At 55.9% G+C, this 17,906-nt stretch overlaps 1 protein-coding gene across 2 annotated transcripts in view; it reads right to left on the reverse strand.

Moving 5' to 3' along the window:
- Positions 1 to 15,959, reverse strand: part of SLC38A10 (solute carrier family 38 member 10) — a 38,510-nt gene extending 22,551 nt beyond the window's left edge. For both annotated transcript variants that reach the window (XM_033090404.1, XM_033090403.1), the window contains exons 1-8: positions 15,561 to 15,959; positions 12,716 to 12,833; positions 7,654 to 7,699; positions 6,698 to 6,791; positions 6,448 to 6,591; positions 5,439 to 5,563; positions 2,625 to 2,727; positions 1,608 to 1,790 (exon numbers count right to left, since the gene is read on the reverse strand). In XM_033090404.1, the coding sequence (XP_032946295.1) occupies positions 1,608 to 1,790; positions 2,625 to 2,727; positions 5,439 to 5,563; positions 6,448 to 6,591; positions 6,698 to 6,791; positions 7,654 to 7,699; positions 12,716 to 12,833; positions 15,561 to 15,659 (912 nt within the window). In that variant the 5' untranslated portion in view covers positions 15,660 to 15,959. The remainder of the gene's footprint in view (positions 1 to 1,607; positions 1,791 to 2,624; positions 2,728 to 5,438; positions 5,564 to 6,447; positions 6,592 to 6,697; positions 6,792 to 7,653; positions 7,700 to 12,715; positions 12,834 to 15,560) is intronic.
- Between the last annotated feature and the right edge of the window lie 1,947 nt (positions 15,960 to 17,906).

Genomic DNA, 17,906 nt, shown 5'->3' on the forward strand with positions numbered 1-17,906 from the left:
CTAGAATTTCAAGCACCCAATTTCTAGAACAGACTCTCCCACAGGCAGCTTTCTTAGGCAGGCTGAGGGGGCTGGTGCCAGAATCTCTGATCCACCTTGGGATGGTGAGATGCGAAGGTAGTCAGGTCTGTCCCTCCTGACCCAGGAAATCCTACGCCAGTTCACCCAGGAAATGCTCCAAGAAGAGAGGAAGTGGGGGAAGCCAGGTGCATGAGGATGTCATGAGAGAGGTACCCGAGGTGAAGGGTGAAAGGTCAGCAACAGCCAGAACAGCCGACCAGGGATGAAGGCCCAAAGGTGCGAGGGGCTGTGGGTTTCTAGAACGGAGACAGACACCCTCTAGCCATCAACAGGAGAAGACTGTGAAAGGAGAGCTGCGGGCCCTGTGAGGAGACGCCGGACGCCGAGTGAGGCCCACGAGGATGCAGGGACGTACATGAGCTTATTTCCTGATTTAACATCGCCTCTAATGTTGCTGTTGATCTTTCAATTAAAAAATTATAAAAATTATAAAGACATAAACACTGTTCAGATACGAAGCACATGTTTGCGTCGAACAATGAAAGATGGAAGCTGGCAACCCACAGGGTGAACACTGGTCTAGACATCGGGAGGACCCCACCGCCCCCATGGCCACATGAGATGCCCCACCATCGCCCCCAAGGGACGAAGTGCAAAATCACGCCTGGCTTAGTGCCCAGGTGCCTGGACAGCTAATGGGGTGAGGGGGCAAGCCAGAGAGGGAGGGCAGCCAGCCACAGGGCTTGGCTCTGCCGTGAGGTGCTGTCTTGACTACGTGCTACATGTGCGGACAGTGAGCCTGTTCCAGCTATTCCAGGCCGGGGGGCCCACACTCCCGTTGGGTTGTTGGACTCTCCCCTGGCCGCTCTGGAACCACGAGCCAACCCTCCTCATGGCCCAAGCAGTTCAAGTGGGATTTGGATGGCCACCAGAAGTCCTGGCTCATGCCACAAACCAGGCTCAAGGACCCTCTGGCTGGAGACACAAGACACTGCCACAGAGAAAAACCACAGGTCCACGGGCTCCCAAGATGCCCCTGGGCACAAGCTATAACACGTGCGCCTTTTGTTGTCAACTCGGCAAGTCAGAGAGCCCAGACGTTTGACAACTTCCTATAAAGGACAAGGCCGCGCCGGGTCTGAACACACGACAGTGCCTGAAACAGCCTCTCGTGGCTCACACATCATTTGCCCAATTGCTAAAATTTTCAGTTACACAAACATAAGGACGACAGGGCCCTGACCCCGGGGCCCAGCTGCCGGTGAAGCCAGCGCCTCCACGAGCCCCCCCCAACTCCTCACGCCCCCCAGGACTTTCTGTAGCATCTCTGGGAAAGCGGCAGTGTGGCTGGGAAGTCACGGGACATGGACCACGGTGCCTGACCCCACGTCTCCCGTGTGAGTCAATGCCTGTCTCTTCTGGCACGGTCTCGTTTCTCCAAAGTTGGTTTAAAAAAACAACTCCCTACTAAAAGAGTTCATTTTAACTGACGCTTCTTTGCATTTAGCTGGGGAAGCTCACGTCTGCTGCCCAGAAGGGAAGAAACATGGCTCAGATGCGGAAGACCACGTCCGCAGGGAGCTCACCTGCTGCTCGAACAACAGCGTGTTCAGGGCCTGCCTGCAAGGCAGAATCATCATGGGGAAGCCCACGGCCACCGACATCATGAAGCCTGCTTGGATCGTCTGCGTCACCAGGTTGGACGGGAAGTGCGTCAGCACATTGCCGGCGATTTGGTCGGTGAAGCTCACGTAGCCAAAGAAGCCCACCTGCGGGGGACAGAGCGGAGGACGTGCGGTGGGCCTGCAGCCTGCACAGCAGATGCCCAGCTCACAAACGTCCTCCTGGCTGAGAAGGGTAAACACCTAAAGGGGAGGGGCCCACATGGCTTTTCATGCGGACGACAGGACACCAAGATAATGGCGCTCCTGTGAGAAGAGGAGGGAGGCAGAGTGCCCACGAGCCTCACGCAGAGGGCCAGGTCTTAATGTGGTTTGAAACCTGAACCAGGGAGCCATGGGGTGAACCATGTCTCATGGACGGGGATGCCCTGGTGGCAGCGATCAGCTCCGACCAGTTGTAAACAGGACAAGAGCTGAAACCACGTGGTTCAGGAAAACCAGCCACAACCTTCACGTGTTTATGTGATGAGCAGTGTAATGAAACAGCAAACCGGAGCATCATGGGGACTACGGGGAGGGGGTGTGACAGCGACCCCGTGAGCTGTCGCTCACAGTGGGCTGGAGCTTCAGGTCCTTCCCTCCCCACTGTTCTCACTTCTGCACACGCACGGACACGCCCCTTTCAATAGCGGATTAGCTGACAGAGGCCCCAGGCAGCGCCACCTGGGAGCTCCTCCTGGGACAGGAGGCATGGCCGCCCTAGGGTGGAAGCAGCTCACAGGGCGGCCCTGTACTGGAGATGTGGAGCAGGTCTGCCCAGGGCCACCAGGCTCTGGGACGGGACAGGAGCAGAGGGCAGGCCTGCAGTGGAGCAAGAGCCAGTCCGTGCCAGGGACTGTAGGGAGCTGCAGGGAGGCGGTCGCACGCTGGGCACTGCCACGGGTGACAGTGGGGAGGACGGGAGGGCGCCCAGGGTCCTACCATGACGTAGAAGGTGGTGACCACGTTGAGGGAGGAAGCGAATATGGAGCTCATAGTTTTCACGGACGGCTCATCCAGGCTGTCGTAGGTGGGCAGAACCTGGCTGTGAACACAGGTGCCTTCACAAAGCCGATCCCAGAGAAAGACACGCCCTCCCGGCTGCCAGCTCCCAGGCCCCCTGCCCAGAGTCCGGCACCTCACTTCCCACCACGTAACTCAGAGCCGCGGCCAAGATTTCCCAACACAGGGGAAGGGTACACGCTCAGAGCCCTCCCCAACCTGCTCCCTGTAAACACGCGACAAGTGCCATCCAGTGAAAGGCCATTTGTCCCATGGAAGCAGGAGCGTGGCCGCTCCAGGAGGGCTGGGCTGCAGCAGGGCTGCTGTGCTTGCAGGGAAAGCAGGAAGTGGTTCAGGGCACCGCTGTCAAGAGTCTGGAAATGTAAACAAACATGGGCAGGCCTGGAAACCTGCCCAGCTCTGCACCTCAGTGCAGGCACGCAGAGCCACGTGGAAGGAGACAGAAGAGCGGCTTCTGTCCCACGGCCCGGGCCAGGCGTGCAGTGCTGTGGGAGAAGAAGGGATGGATGTGTCCACATGAGCTTGTGAGAGGCAGAAAGGGGCGGAGGAGACCAGGAGGAGGTGTGGGTGCAGCTCTGGGAGGAGCGAGCTGCGCTGGGGGCGTCCAGACAAGAAGGTAAAGGGTGACACTTTGCACTGGGGGTGAAAGATGGAGAGGTGGTCCCAGCGGGGCTCAGACACGGCCCAAGGCAGCCGTGGCCAGCGGTCATGGTCACGCTGTGCGCAGCCCGGCACAGGCCCCAAGGCACTGGGGGGGTGGTGTGTCAGGACAGAAAATCATCGGCAATAAACAGAGAAGCACAGTATTCTGAGGAGCCAAACCCTAAAACCGCCTTTAAAAAGTGAAACGGAAACGAAGAGGACCTGCTAACTTTACCACAGAGCAAACGACCAAACAGGTGGAGACCCGGCTGGCAGGAGCTGAGGCCCATTCCCCACTCGGCACGCTGTCACATCAGGCCACCCCGAGGGCAGGGATGGCCTGAGGACTAGGAGGCCACGGGCCCCTGCCGCCCAGGAACACGGCAGACGACCTGTGGGGCAAGGGCACCGACGTCTTGCTGACCAGCTCCTCAGGCTGGTGCAGGGTCCACACCAGGGAGCCCCAGCGTGGGAGCAGTCAGGTCAGGACTGGGGCTTCCCTCCCCCAGCCACATGCTCGGGCAGGAGCCTCTGCCCAGGCAGCTGTGGGTACAGTGGGGACGGCACTATGCATAGACAATCGTGGAAAGGCCAAGGCGCCTCCAATTCTGCCCGAGCCCTGGGGACCCCTGACGGCGGGAGCCAGAGACCCCACGGCCAACCACCTCAGCACCCCACAGAGCATTCGCAGGCCGCCTCGCTAAGCTGGCCCCATGACTCAGTTTACCTGAGTTAGATGTAGCCTCCTCTGTGTAGCCCCCGGGCACTATCCTGCCCGACTGCACGGACCCGGCCCCTCAGTGCCTGGCACACCCTTGAGTCCTCGGGGCCACAGGGCCTCGTGTTTCTGCACCACCAGCATGGAGCGACCACGAAAGGAGACCAGAAAGGCCACAGAGCGATGGCAAACCAGGGGCCTGGCCGTCCCTGCAACAAGGAGGCCGGCCAGTCATGCGGACGGGGTCCGGCAGGAGCCCCCACCCACCCTCCTGACACTCCGTGCAGACGCAGGGGGAGGGAAGCACTCTGTCTCTGCCCTCAGACGGGGAGGCAATGGACGGGCCATGCCGAGCTCCGAGGACCCCTCACAGCTGCTTACTGGGGGGACACGTCATATCTACAGACAGACGCCCTTTGTGAGCCGCAGACGACAAGTGCTCACAACCCTTCCAGAACCTATGATCTGACCTAAGAACCAAATGCAACTACGTGGCCACCACCATAATAGATTGACCACGGGTTTGTTTTTTAAAAGGCAAACTCAAGACAGAAAGGACAACTGGTAACTAGGTGCCTGGTGAGAGAATGTACCTTCTGTCACTGAATGTGTAAAGGGGACACTGGACAGCAAGAGCTGCTCAGACAGACGAGACAAGGGGATACCGGTCTGGCCTCACACTGGGCGTGAACACAGCAGGACGAACGTGTTTCCATCACACTGGTTTATAACTGGCACAGCCATGCCCACCAGGGTGACGGGGGCCTGTCCTGCCAGCCCCTGCACACCTGCAGGCTTTCCCACCAGAACCAGGCTGATGCCTCTCTTGAGCCTGTTACCATCCAGGGCGGGCACGAGTCACTGGCTCGTGTCACTGGTAAGGAAGGCGGTACTGCTGAAATGACGGAAACAGCCCGATTCGCACTCCCAGAGCTCGGCGTGCCAGGGAGAAGGCCTGCGTGCTCACACATGCACACACACCCCCAGAGCATCCCAGCAGCAGCCTGAAGTCGGTGTTTGTGCAACTGCCGTTTATATATTCTCACACAGACAGCTAACTTCTGGCAAAAGGCTCGGGACTGTGGATCAGATGATTTGGGTTGTTTCAAGCTCCCCACAGCCAGCTCTTCTCGTTGGGGATTTGGCACACTGGGTGCTCTCACCAGCAGTGCCAGCAACATATCTTGGGAATAAAGTCAATTTCCCTACATAAAATATACATAAACGCAGAGGGAAAAGGGTCACAACTGAACAAGACATGACTCTTCGGTGGCCTGCACTGTCCAATTAAAGAAAACAGGTGGAAGCCCCTCGTCCAGCATCGTTTCGTTCCCCCACCCACCTCGGGGCCTCCAGGAACAGGCAGTACTTACGACTGACAGGCGAAGGACATGCCAAAGATGGGGATGCAGCGGAAAACGCCCCTCCAGCGGATGTAGCTGACCTGCTGCAGCCACTGTGCCCTGAAGAGGCCATGCTTGAGCGAGGACAGCACAATCTGTGTGAGGGGAGAAAGAGGCGCTCGGGGACCAGTCAGCAAGAACAGGCAGGGCCCTGCCAGGCCGCCGCGGTGGGAGGGAGGCAGGACAGCGTGCAGCGCTTCCCACCCATCTCGCCCACGTGCTGCCAGCTGGGGGCTGTGCCCTCTGCTGGGCCACAAGCTGGCCCAGTGCTGCCATGAGGGGCACTGGCTGCAGAGCCTGCCTGGCCCCCGGGACAGCTGCCTGCGCAGGGGCCGCTTAGTGCAGACAGTGAGCAGTGAGGCCCACGCACCGTGCTCACCCCTTGCCTCAGGTGACAGTATGGTCCCCCAAACTGGGAAGGTCCTTCCCTAGCCCTGCACGGACATGTTTTAAAAGATAAACCCACAAGGACGGGATGTCTGGAGAGCAGTGGGTCACGGTCCCAGACTGGCACTCACGGCACAGGGACACCGGGAAAGCCCCCAACCTGTGCTCAGTCTTCTAAGGAAAACCAACTGCAGAGCCCTCCAGGTTCCATCCCCAGGAACGACATTTCGGACCCTGCCAGTGAACAGGCACGCGGGCCCAGGTCCTGGGCTCTGCGGATCGGCCTCCAAGCTTAGCGCTCGGTGCGAACTAAATGTTCTGAGCACCAGCTGCACACTGGACCTCCGATCTAGTGGCTCAGAGACGCTCACTGAGAAAACCACGTCCCCCGTGACCAAACACTGACTGTGACTCCTGGCCACAGACCCACATAAAGCTCCTCCCCGCACCTTCACTTCCCAGGGAACGAGCTCCGAGCCCCGGCCCTGCCCGGAGCCTGCCTCCACCGGGGCTCGTGGGCACAATTCTCACCTCACCTCGCGGGCTCTTAGCTCCGCTCTCGCCAGCCCGAGCAGCGAGGGCCGACACTCACCACGAACATGAACATGGTGTAGAAGAGCAGGGCCATGGCGCTGAAGGACTGGATGGAGGCCATCATGTTGCGCTGCAGGCTCAGCGGGAGCACGATGCACAGCGACACGGCGAAGAGCAGGAGCACGCGGAAGGTGCCAGTGACCTGGGGACACAGCGCGGGGCTCAGCTGGCCCGCCTGCTCCCGCAGGTCTGAGACGGGGGCTGTCAGGGGTGTCACACAAGCATCCCGACACAGAGAGGGTCCTTACCTGAAACCCAAACAGCCGAGCAAAGAAGGTGGACCCCAAGTCGCCAATGACAACGTAGAAGGCAATGCAGGTCCCCAGCATCAGCCCGATCATGCTGCAAAGAAGGAGGTCGTGCTTTCCATGGCGTTTCCCAGGAGCCGGGCTCAGCACGGCCGCAGCCGGGCCCTCAGCTGAGGACCGGGCTTGGGCTGCGCTCGTGGTCCCGGGGAGAGGACGCCGAGCCCGGTCCCCGATAGACCACTGCTGGCACGTGATGACCCGAAGGCCAAGCGGAATGAAAGATGGGATTCCACACGTTCAAGTTTACAGGACCTGGGTATGTTCTGCGGGGCCCTCTGTTTTACTTGGAATGAACAGTAAATAACACCAAACTCTCCTTTATGGGGTTTTATATTCTTCTCTCCATAGGAAGTTCTGAAAGTCCTCTCAGGTGCCACAAAAGTACACTGTGATGTCGGACAAGTCACAGGACAACCAAAGGCTTTCAGAAAGGGCTGTGCCTCTGAGTTTACAGGTCCCGAATTTTGAAGCCCAAAAGGGCAATCTCCCAGCAATTTTTCATCTCATAAAATTTTACTCCAAAGGGAGAGAAATATGACATTTCCAACTTAATGCTTCCTTTATGCAACAGTATTTGGGGATCGGGCGTGTAAGTGTCAGGAACCGTACGGAAAGGTTAGCTATGACTGAGGGAGCGCGATTTTGCTATGTTCCCGGGTTTTCTATTTTTGCATTTTCCTTAGTGAGACGTAAATAAGGCTTTAACCTTGATGTTAATCATTTTAAGGGTACAATAAATTGAACTTTCAAATATTTAGTAACATCAGAAAGACATTGTAAGCTATAAACCAATCCACATCTGAAACATATCATTTATTTTGTAACAATGGCCAAGTTTCTCTTTAGCTACAGGTGAGGGAGAGCAGAGAATCACGAGGCAAAGGGGCACCGCCTACCTGGTCTCCACCAGCATCTTTCCGGCTTTTCCGTAGGCGTGAAACGCTAGTGCGAAAGGAAAGAGGGAATGGTCAATCCAACAACATGAGAAGCAAGCACATCAGGAAAAACGTTTCTGAGAAAAGCTGTGAAGGGCAATTTGACAAAAAGCTGTTGGTCTGGAGCTTTAAGGGTGGGCATAAGGGGAATATATTTTTATTTTAGTCCTGTGATTTTTTTTCCAGATCCACAATCGACAAATGAAAACCACATAAAACAAGAACAAAGCAAAGGAAGACAAACAGGTTGTTTTTTTTCATTCAGAAAAAAAGAGAAAAGAGAAGAAAAACATCTCTGCAAAGTAACCATTTCCCACCCAGCAGAGCAACGGTGAGGAGGCCGGCCTGGAATGAAGGTGCCCTGCCTGCGGGCCTGGGCTGGCTAGGGACAGGGCTGAGAGGTGCCCAGGAGGCCCAGTCAGCTTCAGCCCCAGCCCAATGCACCCAGTTTTCACAGCCCGCACCGGAGGGCCTGGCTAAGGGCATGTACGTTCACTCTGTGGTTTCAGAACATTTAGACAATGCTTTCTAGGATGGCACTTTGGGATGGGAGGGGACAAGCACTCTCGGGCCTGCCACCTTTCAAGGTCGACAGTGAAGGAGCCTCGCAGGTAACCAGTGCGCCTCACACACCTGACACGTCCCACAGCGGAGAAGAGCCGCCTGTCCCTCGTTCCCAACCACAGAATTGCTTTGAGTTGACTCGACAAGGCCCCTCCAGGACCTAACAGTGGCCCAGTACCCCTACGTCCCCCACAGTCCAGCGGGATGAGGGCAGAGGGACATCCTGTCTCCCAGGAGCAACCAGAACGGGGTGCGTGTGACAGGATGGCCCCAGCTTCCGGCCCCGTGTCCCTCCCTCACCCAGACCAGGACCTTGTGGGGAGACTCGGAACGCAGGATGCACACAAGCCAGTGGCACGAATGAGTGCAAAAGCACCTGTCGTTCCTTTCAATCACTCAGGAGGAGGCAGGGCACGCCAAAGCAAGGAAGCCTGGCATCGGCCCGGCTGCACCGGCGAAGCTGCAGGGCGAAGGCTTCCGCTGCGGGTCCCCCACCTCCGCAGCTACCTGGTCTCTGGGCAGACTTGCTCCTCAGGTGCATCTAACAAAGCCCGTTTCCACCACGGAGCAACCTGAACCTGGCACACATCCTTGCACGGGGTGCTGACCAAGGGCAATGAGAACCTCAAAAATGAAGAACTCCAGAGCAGGCAACGGCCCAAGGCCGTGCTATCACCAAAAGGAAAGCCTCCAAGCCTTCTGGTGCCAACGCCAGGCAGCACTCCCCAGACACGACAAAAACCGAGTGTCCCGAACGTGGATGTGGCAAGCTCCTGGCCATCTCACTCCTTCATCTTCTCCAAAAGGAAGCTCAGCATCTAAACATATTCTAAATGCTCAGGGCACCTGCCAGGGAGAGTCCAGGGCACACCGGCATCCTCGACAGAGGAAACGGAAGGGGCTCTGCAAAGTCAGAGGACCGCGTTGGGAGGTAGCCCTTCTTCACCCAGGCAGATGCAACTGGTTCCCAGAATGACATCCGAAGGGGGCAGCCTCCAAGGTGTGGCCCACGCTGAGAGGGGCCTGGTGCTCCAGCCCCCGTGTTCTCCCCCTTTCTTTCACTGAGGCCAGCCCCTCACACACACACACCCCACCACACACACCATTTCAGGTGTTAATCCCTCAGAAGCCTCTAACCCTGAGTCTCAAATACAAAGGTCTGGCAGCCCCCTACCCCTTAGCCTCCTACCTGGGGTGGCTCTGGGAGGGCGAGGGGCCCTGGTCTGTCCTCCTGCCCCTCTAGGGTGGAACCACAGCACCAGACCAGCCCCCCCAAGGCTGGGCGGCATCAATGGGAAAGGACTTTCTGAGCCAGTGCACCTGGGAGTGGACCGAACGCTCCGAGGGCAGGCCTTCCTGCCCAGCCATGACGAGTACTCGGCAGCTAACCGGCCAGGCCATATGGGGACGAGGGGCCGCATGGGGACGAGGGGCCAGTGGTCTCAACAGTGCTCTGGCTGAGACCAATGTCTCAGAAGGAGCTCTCCAGTCTTTTCTGGGGGAGGCCGGCGGCAGCCTCCCTGGGCCCCGAGACACCGGGTCAGCTTCTCCTGGGCCACAGCCTGACGCACAGCTCCGAGGCTGCTGTGACGCAGAGCTGACTCTGAACCCACCTCATTCTGAGCAGGACCCCAGCCTCACTCCCATCTCTCCACCACCGTCCGAAGCCCCCTGCTTGCCGACACCCAGCAGCAGCAGCAGAGATGGGGTGCCTGCAGCAAACCCTGCTGCTCAAGTTGGGAGCGTGGCCTCAACCAGCCATTCCCAGAGCCAGGCCTTAGATGGCATTTGACTCCCCATTGCCACATGCACAGGGGACAGTGAATGTGTGTTGGGTAAACGCAGGGGGGGAGGGTGTACAGCCCCCCGGGTGTCAGAAAGCTTGCTTTTATGGCCTTCATTTCCCTAGCCAAGCAGCCACCTGTGCAGGTCACACATCCCAGGACAGGCGGGAAAGGTGCTGTGAACGGGCCTCTGCAGGCCCCACCTGCCCAGGACCGTGGGCGGGCAGGCGGGCACAGGACTGACAGGCTAGACGCCTTGCCAGGAGCGCTGCTGATCACACCTGAGGGGGCAGAGGTGCGGGCCACACTGTCAACAGCGCGGGCTCTGGGGCGTGGGCGCTGAAGGCGCCTGACTCGCTGGTACTTCTGTGCATCTTCAGAAAACGGGGTTTAGAAAGGTCTACGTGAAGGCAGGGAACGCAGGGCAAGGGAGCAGCAGGTGCGAAGAGAATGAAATTCACAGAAATAGCCCAGAAGCAGCAAACAAAATACCACAAACACAAACACCACCAAGAAAAAAATCCGCCGGTGCTGATTCCCCAAACAGGCAAAGTCCGGTCTGCAGCAGATGCCACACGCTGCAACCACACACTGACCACACCCTGTGACTGCCAAGGGCTAAGCGACTTAGATGGGCTAGTTGTTCAAGCTCTGCTTGCTGCTCCGGACACTTCCACACCATCCTGGCACTGTCCCCAAGTCTGACGGAGGCCGTCTGTCCATCTCCTTGCCCCCCCAGCTGGCCGATGCCCAAGGATCCAGCAGATGACACGCGCCACGGGATCTGATGCCCCAGGCTGTCTGTCCTGGCCTGTGGCACCCGGATGCAGCAGGCTCTCCTCTCAGGCCACCCTCTCTGGCCACAGTGCAAGCTCTCGGTGGCATCTCTTACCCAGGAGAAAGGGAGGACGGGGAAAAATGGCGTAGCAATAGCAGGAGCCAGCCCAGGGCTGCTGACCCACGGGGTAGGGAGATTCTCAGCTCTTCCTGTCTCAGCTCCTTTCCAAGTGCTGGGTCCCTCCATTTCTGAGAGACGGGCCAAGACCAAGCCAGGACAAAAGGTAGCTGATGCTCAGCCTGGCGCCGGGGACTCTGTGGAAGCCACCTTGTTTGGTACCAAAGACACGGCGGAAGACCACTGGTGGTTTCGAACCTTTTTGCTTCTAGCAGTAAGAAGTGGGCTGCGGTCACCCCAACCAGTTAAAAGTGGGAGCCCCAGGCAGCCACGTGGAAGGGTGTCCACGGGCAGCTTTCTTTCAGTCTTCCACATGTAGCCAAACCGGTTTGCCTTGTCAGGGATTTCTAAGAATCACAGACAAGCAGCTGTCAAAATCCAGGGCCTCCCTTATCTCGGGTCACCTGCCCTCTTTCAGGCACAGCCAAGCATTTCCTGGGGCGTCAGCCACAGGAACTCCACTGTACAGAGACCCTCAGCGGGATAAAAAGTGTCACCCCAAAGAACCTGGCCATGCAGGTGGAGGGAGGGGCGGCCTGGCACACATTTCATCCCAAGCTAAATGAGCTCTCACCACGGTCAAGGTCAGCCAGTAAATTTCACTTCCTTCGGTGACTCCAACAACAAGAGTCCGACAGCACCATTCTCATCGCAGAGGAAGAAGGAAGCGCCCTTCAGTCCTGAGGTCAGAACAAATGCTAGTATCTCAGTGCCAATGCAAAGTGGAGACCAGTCTTGGAAGGAAGCAGAGGCTGTGCTGCCAAAAGCCCACACGTGGGTCCTGCAGATGTCTCTGTTTTCTTTGGCCCCTGGAACTCTGCACACCGTCTCCCCTCGCTGTGACAGCTGTGAGCTGAGGGCCAGGGAAGGCCTCCTCGGGAGGACCCAGCATCCCGGCCACACACTGGCTGGGGGGTCAAATGCTTTCATCAGGGGGCCAGGAATTTTCCCCAGACACGCACACACCGGCTCCTGAGACACGCATGTTGCTATTTCAACACCCACACTGAATTTCCCAAGAACAAACTGCAGAGCCGCAGGGTCTGCAGAAACAATGTGGTCTTCACAAGGCAGCCCGAGGGCAGCAGGAAAGTGAGGGCCTGGCCCCAGAGCCAAGCTGCCAGAATATTCCAAATTGAAAGGAAACACAAAGCGCAGCCTTCTCCCCCTCCACCGCAATCAAAGGAAGAAAGAAAACTAAAGGAAATAAAACTGCAACCAGTAGCATCAGGGAACAGAGAACACCACTGGGCAGACGGGTGACTTGAGCCTGGCGACAAGCCTACCCAAGCACAGTGTCCTCTGTGACATTAGGGGTGGGGGAGGTAGAGCAAGGCCCTGTTGGGCAGCTCTGGGACTCAGGAGGGACAGACAATAAGCAAGTCCGCAGAGGGCTGGGGGCTGCTGCTTCTGCCTGAATGTGGAGTGAGACTCTCGGGTGTATTTGCTTAAAGGACAACAAGGGCGGGAGGGAGACTTCCCCTCAGACCCTCCTATTACCTCAGTTTGGAAGCATGTGATTATAGTAACTAGTTTTAAGAATTGCACTAAATCTTAAAATAAGGAAAATAATTGCTGTTCAAGGAACTCTGTAAAAACACAGTGGAAGAAAAGTGGAATAAGTAAAGGAGTAAGGCCCCCACCCCCGGACCAGAGCACTGCGCTTCTTACGAAGGTGCTCAGTGGGGTCCAGCCACCAGTGCGAGAGCCAGCATCTCACCCAGGCCGGCGTAGGTCCTCCGTTTGCTCAGGCTGGCGGATTTCACCAAGAACATACAGGACTGGTGCGTCATCCAAGAGCAGAAAACCAAGAGCAGGGCCCCCAGGACGATGCCACACTGAAAGGTAAAAGAAAAAGACACATTAACAAGGTAAAACTGTCCTGCTGTATGTACCTCACATTGACCGGCACGTCTGTGGTTTCCAAACCCCCCCCACACACACACACTTCCCCGGCCTCAGCACTGACGGGGACCATTCCCCTGGATGGCGGCCACACGCTTTGTCCAGGGACCTAAGATCTGTGTGTGATCCTAAAAGAACACCAGGTTCCGTTTCCTTCCTGGCCGCTCTGAGAGTCTTAATGAACAACTAGCTGATGTCTCCCCAGTTCTCTGCACACCCCTGCAGTGTACCACCTTCTACCACGTGGATCAACAACTATGAATGGTAAAGATATTCTGGAAGGAAAAGATTAACAATGACATTTACACCTTTCTCATAAGTTAAACAGATACTTACCATCTGACCCAGCAATTGCACTCTAGGTATTTACCCAAGAGAAATGAAAACATGTGTTCATGTGAAAACCTGAATGCCAATGTTTATAGCAAGTTTATCCGTAATCCAGAAACGGAAGAAACAACCCAAATGTCCTATTCGTATCTACTAGAGCTGAACGTACACAAAGCCTACGATTCTGCTCTTTACTCGGAGGGAGATACCCCACAGAAAGGCAGACACAGACTCAGAGGCCGTGCGTGGGCGTTCACGGGGCCCCAGGGAGGAAACACCAAATGTGCCCAGCAGAGGCAAAAGAATAAATAAATTGTGCTATGTCCACAAACTGGAAGACTAGCCAGACATTAAAACGAACATACAACATAATTCCATTCCCATGAAGCTAAAAAACAGGCAACACTGATCTCTGGTGTGCGCAGTGCACAGGTGGACCCTTTATTGACCAGAGGGGTGCGGGCACGGTTATGCTCCTTGGGGTGGGAGCTATTAATAGTTACATGTGTTGGCTCACTGTATGAAAATTCATCAAGAGAACAGCTAAAATGTGCACTTTTCTGTATGCACATTATACTTCAATGAAATGTGAAGTTTTTTAACAGTACCAAAATTACTAAAACCAAACAAACAAACAAAAAAAGCCAAGCCCCAAAACCAAACATTTTTAAGTGACTTGGCTGCCAGACACTAACATTACACATGCCAAGTCGCCCGCTTGCCTCCTGCTGTGCTCTGGCCAGGGCCTTCCCTCAGAGGAGAAGACGCTGAGACCACAGGAGCACAGCCCTCCTAACTCTGCCAGGCCCTGGGGACGGTGAACATTTCCAGGTCCTGATTTCTATGCGAACTTCCACCACTGAGCTATGAGCTCTTCCTGAGCAAGTCAGGCTGGCCCATGTTTAAATGCCTTGGCAGGGGCCTGTGCCCACCACATGGAAGACACTCGAAGTCTGTGGACAGCCAAATCTTCTGGACCCCAAAGTGTATTTCTCAGGTGTCTACAAAGAGCCCTGCCACAGTGGCACATCCCACGCAGGCATGAAGGCTGGCAGCATGGGACTTGCAGATGCACCACCAGCCAACTCCGCGACCCAGGGTGCAGCTCTGTGCCAGGCAAGTTGCAGTGCACTCTGGGACACGATGTCCTTCCAGAAACACCCAGAGCTGGCCACCCACGCTGGGATTCACAATGCCCAGATACAGATGTTGCCCCAGGGGCGCAAGAAGCCGCCAGCTCAGCTTCCTACAACTGCCTGCGGGGCCTCCATCCTTCCGCCAACATGCTCATCAGCCAAGTGAGAGCAAGAACTCACAAGGGAACCCTAAACGCATTTTCACCCCGACAGGCTGCAGCGCCAGGTGGAGAATCGAAATCTCCAGGTTGAAAAATATTTTTTTTGCTATTTTTATCCAAAACATGCTAAATATGAAAAATGCAAAGTGTCTGTTAATCTAAAATTAAACTACTGGTGACCATTTTCAGTTCCAAAATATCCATCTATTTCTCATTTTTCTACCCATTTGGTTTCATCACACAAGACTCGTCTTGGCTGACTTGACAGTCACCTGCCGTTCCCGTGTCCCACCCCTCCTACCCCTCAGGCCCCCATGGGGCTGGGGGAGCAACTCCACCCTTGGCACACAGGAAGCTGAGAAGGGAATTGTTAGAAAATAAGTTACCCAATTTGATGATTCCATCAACCAACAACCTCCGTTTCCCAAAGTACCAAATGCCTGTTTATTTGTGGATTATCAAAACAGAAGCCAAACGAATCCACCCCTCAGAAACGGTGACTTCCTTTCCTGTGCTATTTCATGTTGGCATGATACCAATTTTTTAATATTTCCGATTTTTTCAATTGAGGTAATATTTGCACATCGCAAAATGCAAAGATCTTAAGTGTACAACCTGGCAAACTCTGTGATCACTTTGTAAGCAACGCCCCAATCTAGTTCCAAGGCCTGGGGGACCTGACTGAGTGTGTGCTTCTCTGAAGGCGGGGGAGTAGGGTCAGAGTTTTTAAAAAATGACAATAAAGAAAAGTAACACTGACTCCTCGGGTCACTGTCCATTTTGGGGAGATCGTTTTGCTTTGCTGCTCTTTGCGCTTCCGTCTTAAGTGACGATATTAACTGTGGGGAACTCGCTGACAGCGCCGAGACTGCGTGAGCTTTTCATCTCTTGGGTTCCTCCTGCGGACCCCGAGGCGGGCGGCCGCAGAGCCGCCTCCACCCCGCCCTAGTTCCACCCGAGCGGGTGAGCAGCGGGCCGGGAGCGAGGTGCGCCCGGAGCGGCGAGGGCGCCGCCCACTGCCCGCTGGACTCACCTGTTTGAAGCAGAAGGGCATGGTGAGTACACTGACCCCTACGATGCTGTTCACTATGTTCATGATCAGCCCCCAGTTGGAGGCGGCGGCCGCGGTCATAGCGCGGGGGCTGGGGCCCGGGAGTCCGGGTGCGAGGCGCCTGGTAGACAGCGGGGCGCGAGGCCCTGAGCGGGACGGTCGGCTGCCTGGAGGAGGCGGCCTCGCGGGAAGACGGCGGGGGCGGTCAACCTCCAGACCCCGCCAGGCCCCGCGGCCTCCTCAAGGCATCGTCCCCCGTTCACTCCCGCCTGCCGCCTCCGCTTCCCTGTGCCCAAACCCGGAAGAGCTGCCAAGATGCCAACCAGGCACTGCTCAGCCTAGCATCGCGGCCGCCCCGCACGGGCACTTCCGCCTTCCGTGGGATCCTCTGCCCGGAAGTGACGACACGAGGGCGGGGCCTGCGGCGGGCGGGGTAGGGCCTGGCAGGGAGGGGCGGGGCTCGGCATAAGCTAGGCGTTGAGGGGCGGGGCTAGGAGGGGCGGGAACCAATGAGAGGGGCGGGGCGCTCGTCTTACTGGGATACTGCACCCCACCTTGCAGGGCTGGAGAACTAGGGACTCCCCCTGCAGAGCCCCCATCCGGAAGGGCAGTGGAGGGCAGGAAGGAAAGGGTGTCGCCGCGCCTTCCGGAGAGGAGCGGGGTTTCAGGGAAGGCAACCCTACAGCATACACGTTTATTTACAAAAGCATTGGCTGGCCCAGTTTGGCCCACGGCCCAAAGGCTGTGGACCCTTGTTCTACATTGTCACCAACAACTGGTATCATCAATTTGGCCAATCCAGGGAATAGACTGGAATTTCCTTGTGGTTTTAATTTGTTCTCCGTAATTACAAATGGCGTAAATCTGCTTGTATTTGTATCGTCCATTCCCATTTCCTCTGTGAAACGCTCATTCATTCTTGCCCGTTTTTCTAATTAGCTGTTTGTGTCTTGTTCGTACAAATTTTGAGTTCTTTCTATGTGCTTGATGACTAACCCTGCGTCCCTCAGTTTGGGTTTGTCTGACGTCTCTCCTCACTATTCGTGCGTCCCTCAGTTTGGGTTTGTCTGACGTCTCTCCTCACTATTCGTTTTTCATTCTGTCCTAACAAATCACCTCAAACTTAGCTTAACCAACAGTTGGCAGAATTCAGTTCCTTCTGGCGGTAGGACCAAGGCCCCCGTTTTCTTGCCAATTGTTAACTGAGGGCCATTTCCAGCTTCTAGAGGCCACTGTGTTCCCTGGCACATGGCCTCCTCCCCCACCTTTAACACCAGCAACGCAGGGGAGGGCGTCAACTCCTCACATGGCACCTCCGGGACCAGCCGGCGAAGTTCTCCAATTTTAAGGGTTCGTGTGATTCAATTGAACCCATGCAGATAATCCAGCATCACTCCCCAACTCAAGGTCTGTAACCTTAATCACATCTGCAAAGGCCCTTTGGCCACGTAAGGTAGCATGTTCACAGGCTCCGGGGATTAAGGGGGGCACATCTTTGGGGAGGGCGTTATTCTGCCTACATAATCGTGATGACATTCACGTTACGTTTCTTTAGCAGAAATATCACAGAAGCGATGCTTGTTTTCACTGAATCCTATCAGGTGCTGCTCGATTTTGGTTTGTCCCATTACCAATGATTTGTCTTTGTCACTTGACTGGATCGGCTTCTCCACTGTCAAATTACCTCTTTCTCCTTTGTAAGGGATGAGTGCTCTGTGGGGAGGTTCTTTGCAACCAAATATCCTAGTCCTTGTCAAACTTTCCATGTATTAATTCATTTGTATCAGTGTGGTTCGTGGTTTCCTGTTATTCAATGGGTTGTAATCCATTACTGTCATTATTTGTTTTGATGCTCCAATTGTCCACGATTTGGACGGTGAGAGCCCCTCCAGCGGGCGCCTGTGTCCTTTGATGTGTCTCCTTGGTTCTCTGAGCACTTCCTTGCTTTCTTGATCCACAAGATGTTACAGGCTCATCTTGTCCTTTTCCTGGATTCAGTCATTTTTCCAAGGAGCCCTGGCTTCTTCTGGTGGACAATGGTAATAGAAACCAAGATCTGGACCCTAGGTGTGCGCACAGCTGTTGGGGTGCCACTGACCCTGGGTCTCGCGATGGACAGAGCTGGAAGACACATGTGTGTGTACGCACACTCACATCTACATTTCTTCCTGAGTCTATATATACCGAAAGCCATGAGTACACACCAACACCCCCAAATAGTCCTGGGGGTCCAGGGCCAGGGCGTTCATCCTGCTGTCCTTCCCTTCATAATCTCTAACTCCCCAGCTGGTGCTCAAAACAGCTGTGCCAGGGGCTTTCCCAGAGCCC

Source organism: Rhinolophus ferrumequinum, chromosome 21 (genome assembly GCF_004115265.2).
Source record: "Rhinolophus ferrumequinum isolate MPI-CBG mRhiFer1 chromosome 21, mRhiFer1_v1.p, whole genome shotgun sequence".
NCBI classification, from domain to species: Eukaryota; Metazoa; Chordata; class Mammalia; order Chiroptera; family Rhinolophidae; genus Rhinolophus; species Rhinolophus ferrumequinum.